Consider the following 14,574-nt stretch of genomic DNA (forward strand, 5'->3'; position numbering starts at 1 on the left):
GGGACTTTCCCAAGTTTAGAACGGGAGCATTCAAAACCCTGCAGGTCCCTCATCTGAACCCCGAGCTCCCGGCAGGGCCCGCCTGGCAGGGCCCGCGTCTCCGGGCAGCGTTTGCCCCACCCCTGGCTTCATCCTAGAACTCCAGTCGGTGGCAGGTGCAGGCGTCGCGGGCAGGCCCTCCAGGTCCTGCTGCTCCCCGGCTCCGGGCAGGCACAGGGCCGGCCCCAGGAAGCCCACAGCGAGAGACGGGCCAGCCTGGGGTCACGGACGGGGCCCCGAGGGCCTCCTGTGCCCTGGACCCCAGGATGCAAGACAGGAGCCTCACTCAGAATCACAGAGGCTGGACAAGGCTGGCCGTGTCTGCCCCACAGGCCCGGGGGCCTGGTGACCCTTCCAGCTGTGCTCTGAGGAGTCCTGGGGTTTCCCAGGTGGGCCTGGGCCGGGGGTAGAGGGGCGTGGGCTCTGCGCCCGTGTTCCCGCAGCTGGCTCCGGGGCACTTGGGAACAGAGTTCTAATTTAGTTCTAACGATTAAAAGAAAATACATATGCGCACGCGTGTGTGTACGTACACACACACACACACACACGCACGTACGCTTGTGCACACACGTCCACCTCTATCACTACAGCACAAAGGGCTTTGACAGGCACCAGACTTTCTGAGTTTGCTTTGTCCTAGGTTCTCAGCTGGCCCAGTGTCCGCCAAGCCCACAGGAGCCATGAGGTTAGAGGAACGGAGGACCGGATTTGGGGACCGTGTGTGTTGGGATGCAACAGCAGGCCTGGCACTGTTTGTGGCAGTTCTGCCCCCCCTCAGGTCACCATGCTAGACAACTGGGTAGCAACCCCCGGAAACATGAGGACACGTGATGAGGAAAACGCCTCCCCGCTGCACGCCCGCAGCCAAAACAGCCCTCCCCGCACGCTGCAGACGGTCCCCATTAACAGCAAAGCCTCCAGGGAGGAAGCGCTTTTAAAGTAGTATCAGTCACTTACACCTGAGAGTGAATGAGTTTATCAGCTCTTTCCTGAGAACAGGGGGAGGGGAGCACAGGATGGCTTGGCCAGAGCAGCAGGTGGGGATGTGAGGGGGAACAAAGCAGGGGACGGGGCCAAGGAAGACAGTGCGATGCTTCCAGCCTGGCCGAAGCGGGTGCACAGGCCTCTGAGAGGTACACGGAGACACCTGCTGGGCTCGGACCAGGCAGGGACCCGGGGTTTCTTGCAGGACGGCGCCCCTGACCCTGGAAGGGACTGGGAGGAAGAGCCATCTCTGGACGGGACGCTGAGGCCTGAGGTGCGGACGAGAGTCGTGCTGTGCCCAGGCTGGCGCTGGAGCCCAAGATCCACTGTGCCCACAGCAGGACAAGGGGCCAGGCGCACCTGCCCCAGAGGCTGGGCAGGGAAGGAGCTGGCTGAGTGCCCCCGACGTTCCTGGTCCCAGGTCCAGGGCAGAAAGGGAGCGGGGTGACGAGACAAGGCTTCTCACACCTACGGGGCAAAGGGCTATTAGCACAAGACGGGTTCCTAGGGCTGGACAGGAAGGCACCCCTTTCCCCAAGCCCCGCACCCACACTGGGCCAGAGGCCCCAGATCTGCTGGTTGAGGGGGGTAGGGGCTTGCACAGCTGTGGGGAAGCGAAGCCAGCGGAGGGTGCAGCCAGCGTTCCCCAGGTTGGGACAGCCCAGCCTGAGAACGGGGCTATGCAAACACAGGCCAGTCGGTGTGCGTGGCGCTGGGCGTGTGGCGTCTCCGCAGGGCAGCCCCCCCACCTCACCTCGGCATCCAGGGAGGGGTCTGCTTTCTTCCTCCACTGGATCCTCCTGGCGGCTGCCGACTCTTTCTGCACCTCCTGGTTGCAGGCATCAGGGCGGAGACCAGAGGCTCAGGCTTACGGCACCGGGGTCCCCAGACCCCTGCCCCTCCCGAGGGAGGACCCCAGACCCTCCTCTCTGCCTTCTGGCCCGCAGGCTTATCCAACGCCGTTCCCACGCCCAGAATATCTCCACTACTTTTGCGGCTGCCCCTCCTCTGACAGGTCATTCTGCCATGAAAGGGCCCGTGGTGAGACCTCAGGAGGGCCGGGGTACCTGCGGGTCCCCGTCTCCTGACTCCTGGGTCCTGCTGATCCACAGGTTGAGCCTCGATGTCACAACCCCTGAGAGCCGGAAGTCCTCCTGAAAAGAGAGCTTCCGTCTCGGGGTCGGGTGGGCGTCTCCAGAGGCCTGTGCCTTGCCCACACCCATCCAGCCCAGGGCGCTGGGCCCGCACCCCCTCACTGGGGCTGTGCGCACAGCCAGGGGCACGGGGGCTCGCGAGCAGGAGTGGCAGGGAACTCAAGTCAGCGGCAGGTTCTCCCAAACTGACGCACTAAGACACAGAGCTGTCTGGCACTGTCCAGGCCAGGGGCCGGGTTTTGCAGACACCCAGCGTCGTCGGCCTGAGCCACTCACCCTCCGGCTGGAGGCTGGTCCTTCTCGGCCCTGACCCACCAGCTCCTTCTCAAAGAGGTGGCGCTTGCTGGCGACGTCCACGGGAGCCACCAAGAACTCAGCGCGGGAGGGGCCCGGAGACCTGACTGACCCTGATCTCTGAGAGCGGAGAGCACAGGCCGCTGACCCTTGCGGGTGGGCGCCGACCACGCCCACCACGCAAGGCAGGTTCCCGGCCTCGCCCACCTGTACAGCTGTGTGGTATCTCTCCAGCTTCTGGCCCAGTGTGGAGGAGCTGGCCGGGAGCCTCATGCTGGTGCTGCGGGACGGGAAGACAGGGCAAGACAAGCCAGGTGAGACCCCCGCCCCCAGGGAGACCAGGCCTGCGCCCACACCCCCAGCGCTTCGGCAAAGAGAATGTGGCCTCAGTCACCGAGTGAGACCATGATGACTTGGCCAAGGTGACGATCTACAGACTCCGGGGGCTCCCCGGTCCTCCCTAGAAACAGTCCATTCAGCAGGACATCAGCCACCAGGTCGCCCCACCCCCGACCGACCCCATCCTGTCCTCAGGCCACCGGACGAGCGTACAAGACTCACGACCTGGCCGTGCCTGCCCTCCTGACACCAGTGTCCCCCCGACCCCTTTCTCCCCACGCTGAGGAGCCCGCCAACCGGACACCGTGCGTGTCACACTCCACGCCTTTCCTCATGCTGTCCCCTCAATCCAAAGCTTCCTTCTGCTTGGAAATCTCCCTCTAGTTCAAGTCCTTTCAGATGCCAATCGCTCTGGGACCGAGCCCCCAGCTCTCGAGGGCCGAGCTCCCGCAGCCATGAGGGGCTCCAGCCCTCAGTTCCCATGCCCATCCCGGCACCTCCGTGCTGTGGGGCTCTTGCACGTTTCATGTCTGATGTGAGCCGCTCGAGGGCAGCAGCGTGTCTCATCCGCCTTGTACCCCAGCGCCCATCCCCACCCCCAGGCCTCGCCCAGCACTGCTGCCCTAGAGATAGGCTGGGGGCAGACGGATGCAATGCATGAGCATGAAATTCCCAACGCATGAGCACAGCTGCTCTTCAGACCCCATTTGTTGTTGGTTATTTTTTTTAAAAAAAAAACACACAGTCTTCCAGCTGCTTGCACAGACACTGTGGGCGGAGGCGGAGGCGGGGGTCGGGGGGAGGTGGAAGCACTCATCAAGCTTGCAGAGTCCCGGGCGCCCGCACCCTGCCTGCTGAAGCGGCTGTGTCCCCTTCCTGCACTGGTCAGTCTCCCTCCGCACCCCTGCGCCTCAGGACAGCCCCACCCAAGCCCCGCCTCCTCCAAGCAGCACCCCCATCCCTCCCCTTGTGCCACATCTCGGGCCTCAGTCCCTCCCGCTAACCCTGCAGCACAAGCAGGATGGAGCAGACGGGAGAGGACACAGCCTCTGGGCCCCTGACCTGCGGGTTAAGGCTGCCTCTGAGTGGTCTCTCCGGAGGCTCATCTGAAACGAGAAGGAAGGTGCCCGTGAGTGGGGTCAGCCGCGGCCTCCTCAAAGGGAGGGTTCAGCTTCAGAACACATCCCCCTCCTGGGGCCTCCCACCCACCTCCGCTCAACCCCCAATCCAACCCCCATTAAAGGGTCTGGGACGCGGCCCCACCCACCAGGCCGGGTCAGCAGCCCCTCCTTGTCGCCCCCAGGCCTTCTTGGGGCAGCTGCAACCACCCGCTTCCCGCTTGCTTCCCCACCGCCCCAAGCCCTGTAGGGCAGGGACAGGCACCGGCCGGCAGCAGGTCTCCTGCCTCTCCCCAGGGCCTGGCACAGCGCGCGGTCAGTCAAAAAGTGAGTGAGTGACCCAGTAAACAGAGGAACCAGGAGTAAATTCTGGCATAAAGCGAGAGGACCAGCCCCGGTCCACGTGATTTGTACTCCTGGGGCAAGGCAGGGTGGCGGGCACCGGGACAGCTCCCACCCACCTCCCTCCTGGAGGAGAGGCTCTCCCCACAGTCCGCCTGCGCCGCCCTCCTGCACGCTAGCTGTGCCCACCACCTGGGGCTGCTGGGTCTCGTCCACACCCGCCTCCAGCCATTAACCGGTGCTTCACTTGATCCAACCCCATCTGCTCTTGGCCACCCTCGGGCATCCAAAAGCCCTGTGTCTGCGTACAACGTCCCTGGTGTCTAAGCCAGGGCCCTGGGCCGTAACGGGGGCTGCTTTCCTCGGCATGCCCTCCAGCGGATGGGAGACAAAGGGACCCAGGCCTCACCCGAAAGGAGATGGTCCTGGGGCTGGCGCGCTTCAGGGAGCTGCTGTAGGTGGCCTGGGTGGGCGAGGGTGTGTCCGCCTCGTCCTCCTCGCTAGGGGTTTTCATCTGGATGGAGCAGGGGGAATATCACACGGAAGGCCAGGGTACCCCGAGCCCGAGCTGCCACGGGGGCACCACTGGCCTGGCTCATCCCAGGAGCCGCAGGGGGAAGCAGGTAGCAAGACAGCCCCGTGCCTCCTCCCAGGTCCGCTACCCTGACCGTGGTGGAGCAGGTAGGGAGAGAGGAAGAAACAGCCAAGGCCGGCCTAGAGGCAGGGGGACAGGACTAGAAGGGTGGGCAGGGGCACCGCCAACCTGGAGAGTGATGGGTGGGAGGTGGCAAGTCACAGCCGGACGCTCTGCCCCCAGCTCCCGCAGCCCCGCCGAGGACGGGGGCTCCTGCTCGGGGCCGGCCCTCCCCTGCCCCTTAGGGGTGGACGGGCTCCGCGCAGAGGCTGGCTGCTCCTGGGCCTGGGGCTGCCCTGGGGCCGCCGCCCTCGCTGGGGCCAGCCGCCTCTCAGGGGCCGGGGTCTTCTCAAAGACTGCTGCTTTCTCAGACGTCAGTCTCTTTTCTGAGTCCGACGTCTTCCCTGGGGACGGCAGCTTCTCCAAGACACTTGTTTTTTCCAGAACCAACCTCTTTCCCAAGATGGTTCTTTTCTCCAACACTGCGATCTTCTGGGACACAGACACTTTCTCAGGGCTGGGGGTCTTCCCGGAGGCGGAGATTTCCTTGGCGTCCAGGCTCTTTGCAGGCGCTAATGTCTTCTCTGGCGCAGAGGGCTTCTCTGAGCCCCCCTTCCTGCTGCATCCCGGCTCCCTGCCCACCAAGCTCTCCTCCTCCCGGACCCAGGAGCTCCGCTGCTCCCGGCTCGGGCTCCGGCAAGGCAGCAACCCCAGCTCCTCCTCGGGCGCCAGGGGCAGCTGCCTGGCCTGCCCGGTGCCCACGCCGTCCTCCTCCTCTGCGACCAGCTGCTCCCGGACGGGGGCCCGCGCGACCTCCGCCTCCCGCGGCTTCTGCCTCCGCTCCTGCCGTGCCCTGAGGACGGCCCGCCCGTCCTCGTCCTCACCTCTGGGGTCTAGGGGTGGTCGGGGGGAGACCTCCATTTCCTCCACGCTCGGCAGTCTGAGTCGAAAGATGGGAGATGGGGCGGGAGACAGGGTCAGAGGCCGGCAGAGGTGGGAGAGACCCTGGGGTGCCCTCCGACCCAGTGAAGATGCCTCTGGGGCCACGTGGGAGGGGCGAGGAAGGAAGGCCGTGCCCCCCCCCAACCACCATCGCTTAAATCAGGATCCCTTTTATCTGCTTTACGCATCGGGCTTCTAAGGTATCCTTTGAACAAAGCACATGACGCTTTTAAAAGAAATGCATAAACCCCTGAAAGGTGTGACCATTCCATGCTCAGCCCCAATCAACAAACACCTCATCTGTGCCAGGCCCCGCCCCTTATGGCTTAGATCAGGACCAGAGACAGTCAGGGAGCTGGCACAGGCCACACAGCTAATGGGCGGGCCTCTGACGTTGCTCCCGGCCCCGTCAGCCACGTGGGTGCAGCTCAGGATGCACACTTTGTGGTCCCTCCTCTGGGGGACCCAGGGGAACAAGGGCAACATGAGAGGCCCTCAGCCCCCAGCAAAGGAGACTCTTCCGTCCCCACCACCTGCTCGCCGTGCGACTTGGGGCAGGATAGTTCACTGTCTGAGCCTGTTTCCCAGGCTGCAAACTGGGCTTCTTCGGAGGCGAGAGGAGACTCATGGCAGGAGCAGGCGCTGTCCTGACAGACAGGAGCACCCGGTGAACACGGCCCTCCTCCGCCTTCCCCTCTCGACCCTCAGATCTGGTGGCCAGACCAGCCCCCGCGCTCCTGCGGTCAGAGGCGGACCACGGAGGGTTCGGGTTAGAGGGAGGCAGCCTGCTTGAACAGGGCCTGACAGACGTGGACGACACCCGTGGCCCCCGCTCTCCAGGGGGACAACCCGTGCGCTCTCCGACCAGCTTCTCTACCTGTGAGACGGGTTAGGACCCTCCCTCTCGGGAGCCTGGAAGGACTGAGTTACGCTCACAAAACGTCCAGCAAAGGCTGCGTGTCTCATGAACACTGGTCCCACTGGCTGTCCTGACGAGTGTGGGACCCACGAAGTCCAGCCTGGTTCTCCAGGCAGGGGCAGCCGGTCCGCCCGTCAGCCGGGACCGGAGCACCGCCTCCCCACCCCGCACCTCTCTGGGGCTGCCGGGGCTCCATCCTGGGCAGGCTGGGCCACCTCGTCGTCCGTGGTGGAGCTCAGGTTCCGGTGTCGCCGCCGCCGTTCCCGTTCCTGTTCCTCGTCATCCTCCAGGGTCCACTGCCTGGCCAGGCTGGTGGGGGACAGGGGTCAGTGCAGCCCACACGGCCCGCCACCCCAGCCTGCACGGCGACACCCCCAGGGGGACGCTGGGCTAGACTCCACCCTGGACCCTCGAGTGGGATGGGGGCCCATGCTCCGGGGCGCCCAGGGACGTGGGAGGGCAGGCGCAGCTCTGCCTGAAGGAGGTGGGTGAACCTGACAAGCTGCCCTCTCTCTCTGGTCCGGGGAATTAGATGAAATCCCTCAGTGGACAACTGCAGAGAAACGTCCTCAGCTACACAGCTCCCTGTGGGACTTCTCGGCTCTCCAGAGGGGGAGACTCCCCACTGAGACCGGTTACAGCCGGGGAGGGCCCGGCAGCACTCCTTTCACCTCCCAGGAGCCCCGGCAGCCTCTTCGGCTTCCGAGAACCAGCTCTCAGGTGCCGGGGGCAGGGGCCACACCCTGCTTTTGGTTCCTGCATCACAGGGCCACCCACCCCCGCCTTCAATCACGCAGCCATCCAACCTCCTGTCCCTGCAAACAGCCCTCCCCCATCACCTCCACCGCCCTGCCCACCCGTAATCCTTATCCACCTATCCCCCCACCCCCCCGCCCCGACCCATCCCCACCCTCCATCCCAACCAAAGAGCAAATATCCCCGAGGAACTGTGCTGGGCCAGCGCCCCGTCGGAAACTGCGGCTTCACAGACTGGGGCAGCGCCCCTGCCTGGGAGACACCTGCCAAATACTGAGAAAGACAAGTGTGTCCACCAGTAGCCCCCCAGCTCTGCACAGGGAGGGAAAGGTTACTGGGGCTGGTGCATCAGCAGAGGCCCCAGCAGAGCCTGAACGTGGGCTGAATCTCAGGAAGGGGTCAGGCCAGGGCCGGGAGAAACCCGAGGTCCAGGCAGAGGGGAGGGACGAGCAAGCCTGGAGGTCAGAGGGAGGGAGGGGATGCTTCACCCAGAGCCGCAGGAGAAGCTTAGGCCGTGAGGACTGGGAGTAGCCCCCCAGTGCTGGTCTGGGGCCCAGGTCAGAAGGGCCTCCGCTTGGTCCTCCTGCCCGCGGGCAGGTACCTTCCTTGCCTCCGTTTTCCCCCCTAAGAGGAAGAGGAGCCCCCACACGACGGCCCTGATCCTTTTTTCCAAGTCCAGCATCACATCTGCTGATCTGATCGTCACGGAACTCACATGTTTTGAGCTCAGTCTACAGGCAGGCAGGTTCCGGGGACTGGGAAGGAGCCCGACGGGGTTCTGCCCTTTGGGGCGCGTGCCAGGTCGGGGAGTCAGACAGGGAGCAAGGAGCCCTCACGTGAACAAAACGTCAGGAAGAGACTGAGGACAAGACAAGGCGCCTGGAGGGAAGAGGGCCCCGAGGACCAGAGGGGCTGGGGCAGGGGGAGGGGGCAGCACATCACAGGCCTCGGCCGGAGGGCCGTGCTCAGGGGACGGGAGCCAGGGCAGGAGGCCCGGGGACGCGGGAGAGCGTGGGTTTATTCCAGGGTGCGGGAAGACACTGGATAGTTTCACACCAAGGGGGACGTGGTAAGACTTATTACGGTCACTATTTTAAACCTCTCCGGCTGCTGTATGGTGACAGGACTGCAGGAGGCGGAGGAGAGGGACTGGGCCGGGGGTGGGGGTGGGGGGCCCTTGCCAGGGCGCCAGCTACAGTGACGTGACCTGGGGTGGTGACAGTGAGATGGGAAAAGGGATGGATGCGGGACACGTTTTGAAGACAGAGCCAACTGGGTTTGCTGATGGGCTGGATGGGGATGAGGGGCGAGGAAAGGAGAAAAAACAAGGCAAACTAGATTTTCTGGCCTGAGCAGTTCCTGGCGCTGCTCTTAGAAGGATGGGGACCATCAGGGAGGAAGGGGTTTGGTGAGATGTCTGCGGCAGTGGGAGAGGAGGGAGCCAAGGAGGAAACCCGGGAGGAGTTGACCTGGAGAGCAGCCAGCCCTGTCCACACCGCTGGAAGGGCAAGACCACCAGGAGGCAGTGTTGAGCACAGAGGCTTCCGGACCCTTAGAAAGAGCCCGACTGGACAAGTAAGGGGAGAAGGGGACCCGAGAAAGAGGAGCTGGTGACGGCCGGCAACTCTGCTGAGAAGGTTTAACGAGAAGAAAAGCCACCAAGATGACACAGTACCTGGAGAAGGACGTGGATGCAAAGACGGCTGCCTTAATTGAGGTGTCGGTTACATACAATAAACACACAGATCTTAAGTCCTGTTTTCTTTTCAAAGATGGGCAAATGAGGCAGAGAGGAGAGGGTATGAAAGGTTTGAAAAGAAAGTGTGGAGGAGTTGCCCTGCAGGGAGAGAAAAGACCGCAGGACGGGGCGCGTCCACCACGGCACCACCCGGAACGCACAAGCGCCACCAAATGTGGAACCAAGTGCAAGTGTCGACTTCAGAGGGCAGGGCGCTCCTCCTCCCTGGGGGGGGGGGGGGGCGGTTCACCAGATCTCTGCCTTGATAAGCAAGAGCGCAAAGGGGGAGCAAATCCTAGGCACCCCCCAACGGCAATCTGCCCACTGCCCCAGGCAGCCTTCCAGAACCGCCCAAGTCTGGGGTCAGGGTAGCTCTGGGTGAAAACCTCAGTTCCTCCCGCTTCTCAGGTCTGTACTCCACCTGCGTGGGGATGGGGCAGGGCTCCAACCTAGGACCCACGGCCTTGACCGCGGGGTTTAAACCAGATTCCCGGGGCCTCCGTGATCATTCATCCACTCACTCCACGGGAACCCATGGCTCCTTCCGGCCAGGCCCCAATGCCCCACCCCTTCCTTGCTGCCCGGGTCCAGATGAGAAAGGCCCACTTCAGCTCGCTTTCCTCTGGACCCACCTAACTGAGTGCACAGTTTGGGGTCAGCTGTGCCCTGCAAAGCTGAGGGACCCCACCCCCACCCCGAGGGAGACCGGCCCACCGAGCGGGGGCTCCTCCCCCGATAGGCGCGTCTGGGCTGGAGCCCCCGGGATTCCTTGGGCCTGAGCAAGCCCGTTCCCACACAGGCCGCTCAGCCCTCAGGGGAGCCACCGGTTTGTCTGTGGGACCTGGGACAAGTCGGTGTGTGATCTGTCAGAGCCTGGTCTCGGGAAGTGACTCACCCCAGGCGGGTCCTCGCCCTGAGGGTCTCGGGGCCTCGAGTGACCCCCAGCTTTGCCCCAAGACCCCACCGCTCACCCAGGTGACGTGGTCACCCCTCACCCCCACCCCAGGAGAAACGTTATCTCCACCAAGCAAACAGCTCCTCCTCTAAAGAGGAGAAAATGGGGAGGAGAGGGCGGGAGGGGGGAAGGCCAGGCTTCTGGGCGGCTCCGCAGGAGGCCCAGGAATAAACAAACAGCAACTAAGGGCCTTCATTCAGGAGCGCACAAGTATTTGTTGACTACGGTGACTAACGAATCAATAAATAAAGGCAGAAGTGAGGGCTCTGACATGTGCTTACACAACACTGGGTGCTGCTCCCAGCGGCTCCCAGATACCTCTGACAAGAGGCCCCCGGCAACCTGAGGGATGGGGTGGGGGGGGTCACCTCCATTCTGCAGGTGAGGACTCTGAGGCTCGTGGAGGTCAATAACGGTCCCAGGACAGGTCAGCTTGTAAAAGAAGAAGCCAAGCTTCCAACACAGGCCAGCCTCTTAAGCACAAGGCTACAGGCCAGGAAGGATGCCCTGCCCCCTTCTCGGGAGCCCAGCAGTGCAGAGGCAGGGGGAGGAAGGGGCTCGGGAGGGCCTCGGAAGGTGTGGGACCCTCCAGCCCAGCGCAGGCCTGAGCTCGTGGCGCAGCCTGGGGAAGCAGGTTTGGGGAAACCCAGCAGCCAACACGTCGCCCTCTCGGGCGCCAGGGCCAGGCCAGGGTGGACCGTGTAGGTCCCGCGCCCCAGGGAGTCCCAGCCACTGTCACCAGCTGATGCCGCAGCCCTGGGCGGCCGCCCCCTCTCAACAGCCCTTTCCTCCACCTCCTGGCCCTCCTCTGGGGACACACATCCTTCTCTTTGCCTCCAGGGAGGACTGCTAGCCACCCTACTCCTGACCTCACCAGCTCCATTCTTAGGGCAAGGGACCTCTTTTTCCCTTAACGACTTCTGCAGGACCTCTGCCCTGCTGCTCAGGCCACAGCTGGTTCTGCTCCCTCCCAAGGGCCACTCTCCCTGAGGTCTATCCTCCCACTCAGCAGCAGCTGAGTGCAGGGGTGTTAAGTGCTGGCAGCTTTACCAGGAGAACCCTGCTTTCCCCAGTTGAATCGCACACAGGAGCCCATTATATGACAGACCAAGGTTCAGCTGCCCTGGTTACAGCAGGGGAAGGGTGTGAAGCCTGCCCCAGAGCATTCTGTGGCTCAAGGAGCTAGGATTTGCAGAACTTGGAAGGAGAAAAGGGAGCTCAGGCCTGGCACCGGGCTGAGAGACGCAGCTCTGATTAGCCGCGTGACCTTGGGCCAGTCTGCAGCCCCTGAGGGCTTCCACGCGACGAGGGGCCACACTGGGTGGTCCATGAGGTCCCTTCTAGCCCTGCTGGTCTAGGGAGAGGTGTCAGGGAGAACCGAGCAGCTCGGGAGGTGGCAGCGCAGCTCAAGACCCAGGCAGGGAGATGATTAACGCCCCCCCCACTGCCCAGACCCACCCCTCGGCCCCCGCGGACGAGCCCGCCCCGCCTCACCCTCACCAGGCCAGCCCAGTGAGGAGACGGCAAGGCTGCTGACCAGGGCACCCGGCCAGGCAGCTCACCACTGCCCCGCCCCGGGGCTAGAGCGTCTGAATTTCTACTCGCCAAGGACGGGCGGCAGGCTGGCCCTCAGCTGCCCACCTGGGCCCTGTCTGGGGCCACGCTCCTCGCGCCCCCCCAAACCCGACCCCAGGAGGGCCCGGGAGGCTCCGTTGACAGTGACTCACAGCCCTTCCCTCCTGCCAGCTGAGGCTTGTTCGCCAGGGAGCAGGGCGGGAGGGTCCTCGGCTCCAGCTGCCTCATGGGGTGAGCGTTGGTCACAGCTGTGCCTGCCCACAGGGCTGGGGAGGGCCAGGGGATGGGGCCGGGGCTGGTCCCCGGGGCTTCCCGCTGCCTGGCGATCGCCACCCCCCGGCCCCCCCTGCAGCCACGGGAGACTGGGGCCATCTGAGCAGGGGACCAGCTAAGACCAGACCCTGCTCGCACTTTAAAAGTTCCAGCGCCCCACGGCCACCTGGCACACACCCTGACACACATCCGGGCATGTCTCAGACACAAAGTCACACACATCCCAGCAGACGGGGGGCTCCTGACTCAGCCATGTCCGCTTTGTGGGTTTTGTGTTTTGTTTTCTTTTTTTTTTTGCGGTACGCGGGCCTCTCACTGTTGTGGCCTCTCCCACTGCGGAGCACAGGCTCCGGACGCGCAGGCTCAGCGGCCATGGCTCACGGGCCCAGCTGCTCTGCAGCATGTGGGATCCTCCCGGACCGGGGCGCGAACCCATGTCCCCTGCATCGGCAGGCGGACTCTCAACCACTGCGCCACCAGGGAAGCCCTGCTTTGTGTTTTTAACCCAACGCCCTGCACTGTGGTCTTCAACGGACATCCGAATGGACTTGGACTCCCAAGGTCCAAACTCGGCAACGTCAGAACCTACCATCCACCCAGACGTGTCCGCACTACACACCCCAACACAGACAGGCCCCGCCTGGAAGCAGAGACGCTCCCACGTCAACACCGGCACCGTGACCCACACACAGAGTCCGAGACCTTGACCCCCAGCTCCACCCTCAGTACAGACCCTCCCTGGGTGTGTCCAGCCTCTGAGGCGGCCGGGGCCCTGTCCAGGGCACAGAGCTCCTCGTTTCTTGGGGCGTATCCTTCCCCTCTCTAGACCCCGCGGGCCCCTCTGCAGCGGGGTGACCGGGCAACAGTGCTTCAGAGCAGTGAGATCTGAGGGTCTGGGAGGCCCCCGGCCCTGGAGAAGCTCTGGAGCCCTTGGGAAGGGGGTGGGGAGAGCCAGAGGCCTTGCTGGGGAAGGCCTGGGAGGGGCTGCTCCATGCCTGTAAAGGCAGCCTGGGCTTCCACCCACACGCCCACCTGAGAGGGGTCAGCTTCTACCCGCTAGAACCTTCCGGGCTCCGCTCCATCTACTACGTGGGCCTCAGTCTCCTGAGGGGGCAGTGGGGGGGGGGGGGGGGTTTGCAGGTGAAGATGCTCATGGAAGCACCTCTGGGGGAGGTGCAGGGTGGCCCCAAGGAGTTCAGGGGTCACCAACCACATGAGGGGGCTGCCTTCTGGACACGCCCCCAGGCTTCTCTGATCCTGACAGGATGTCCCGCAGGCAGGGATAAGACACCCAGTGCCCAGGCCCTGGGAAGGACAAGCTCACAAATAAAGGCTGAAGCCCAGAGGGGGGCATAAGCTATCGTGAGGTCACCCAGCCCAGACCCCAGCCCAAAACGCCACACTCGGAACCCGCGCCTCACCAGTGGGAGGGGATCTGTGTCCCCCCCACCCCGTGCTATTCACCAGCGCTCCACGGTGGTGCTGTCCCGCTCCTGGCACGGCGCCCCACCCTCCTCCCCGGGCGGGGCCCCTCAAACTCTCTACAGAGAAACGCGGGCCGTCAGGGGGGCTTCTTGGGAAATGAGGCTGGACCGTAACTCCGGAACGCCTCCCCAGTGCCCCGAACCGGCCTCTAGGGGCCGACGGCCCACCCCAGGCACCCTGCTTGTGCCTCAGCCCCCAAGCGGAGGAAGGAGGCGGTGGGGCAGGCGGAACACCTGCGAGCTTTCAGGTGTGGCCCCGGCTCTGTGGCCCCCAGGAGCGGCCCGGCCCCCGGGCTCACCTGGACAGCGCGGCCCAGTTCTTCCTGCTGACTGACATGCCGCCGGAGCCCGAGCGCCCGCCGCGTGCGTCGTGTCCGCTCGGCGCCTCCCCGCGAACAACCCGCCCGCCGCCGGCGCAGGTAGGCTCACCTGGCCTCTTATCCCCCAGGCCTGCGTCCCGCGCAGCCGCGGGCCGCCTGCTGCCCCGGATTGGCCTGTGGGTAGGCGCGTCGCAGAAGGAGCCGCCCCGGTCCCCGCCCCAGCCGCCCGGCCGCGCGCCCTGGACGGGCCGCCGCACCGATGCACGAACGGACGGCCGGGTGGACGAGAGCCCGGGCCGCGCGGGGCGGGGCGGGGCGGGGCGGGGACGGGACTTCCTGCTCCGGACCTGTCTGACCAGCCCTCCCGGCCGCTCCCTCCAGCAAGTGCCGCGGACCGGGGCCGGGGCCCGGGGACGGGCCCGCTCTCCGCCCGCCAACCGGGTCGGCCCCGAGAATCCCAGACGGGAGGCGGGCGGGCAGGTGGGAGCCGGCGCGCGTCTGGGGTCTGGAGAGCCCTCCCGGCTCTGCGCTCCGGCCCGCCGCACCGAGACCCCGGGAGAGCGCGGGGCGCGCTTCCTCTGTGCCGCGCGCAAAACTGCAGGCACGCCCGGAGCAAAGCCCACCCCTCCCGAAAGGAGAGCCTGGGTTCCATTCTGCGCACCCTGGAGTGCCTCCGGCTCTGAAAAAGCCAAGACGTCGGAGGCGGTC

The 14,574-nt window shown here is 64.8% G+C and overlaps 1 protein-coding gene across 1 annotated transcript; it reads right to left on the reverse strand.

The window, feature by feature from the left end:
- Positions 1-1,017: 1,017 nt before the first annotated feature.
- Positions 1,018-13,883, reverse strand: LAD1 (ladinin 1). Its single transcript, XM_060079017.1, has 11 exons — positions 13,846-13,883; positions 6,937-7,074; positions 5,034-5,844; positions 4,680-4,784; positions 3,873-3,916; positions 2,679-2,751; positions 2,454-2,591; positions 2,091-2,177; positions 1,773-1,852; positions 1,571-1,689; positions 1,018-1,349 (listed from the first exon to the last, which is right to left on the reverse strand). Exons 1-11 carry the CDS (start codon positions 13,881-13,883, stop codon positions 1,018-1,020), a joined length of 1,965 nt encoding a protein of 654 aa, XP_059935000.1.
- Positions 13,884-14,574: the final 691 nt, after the last annotated feature.

This window comes from Mesoplodon densirostris, chromosome 2, assembly GCF_025265405.1.
Source record: "Mesoplodon densirostris isolate mMesDen1 chromosome 2, mMesDen1 primary haplotype, whole genome shotgun sequence".
In the NCBI taxonomy this organism is placed as follows: domain Eukaryota; kingdom Metazoa; phylum Chordata; class Mammalia; order Artiodactyla; family Ziphiidae; genus Mesoplodon; species Mesoplodon densirostris.

Excerpts from the sequence above, each read along its gene's own strand:
- LAD1 (XM_060079017.1), bottom strand. The coding sequence starts at position 13,883 with ATGTCAGTCAGCAGGAAGAACTGGGCCGCGCTGTCCAG. Across the intron at positions 1,853-2,090 it reads CAGGAGACGGGGACCCGCAG|GAGGTGCAGAAAGAGTCGGC; the intron begins GTACCCCGGCCC and ends GCCTGCAACCAG. Across the intron at positions 1,690-1,772 it reads TCCCTGGATGCCGAGGTGAG|GCTGGGCTGTCCCAACCTGG; the intron begins GTGGGGGGGCTG and ends CCCCGTTCTCAG.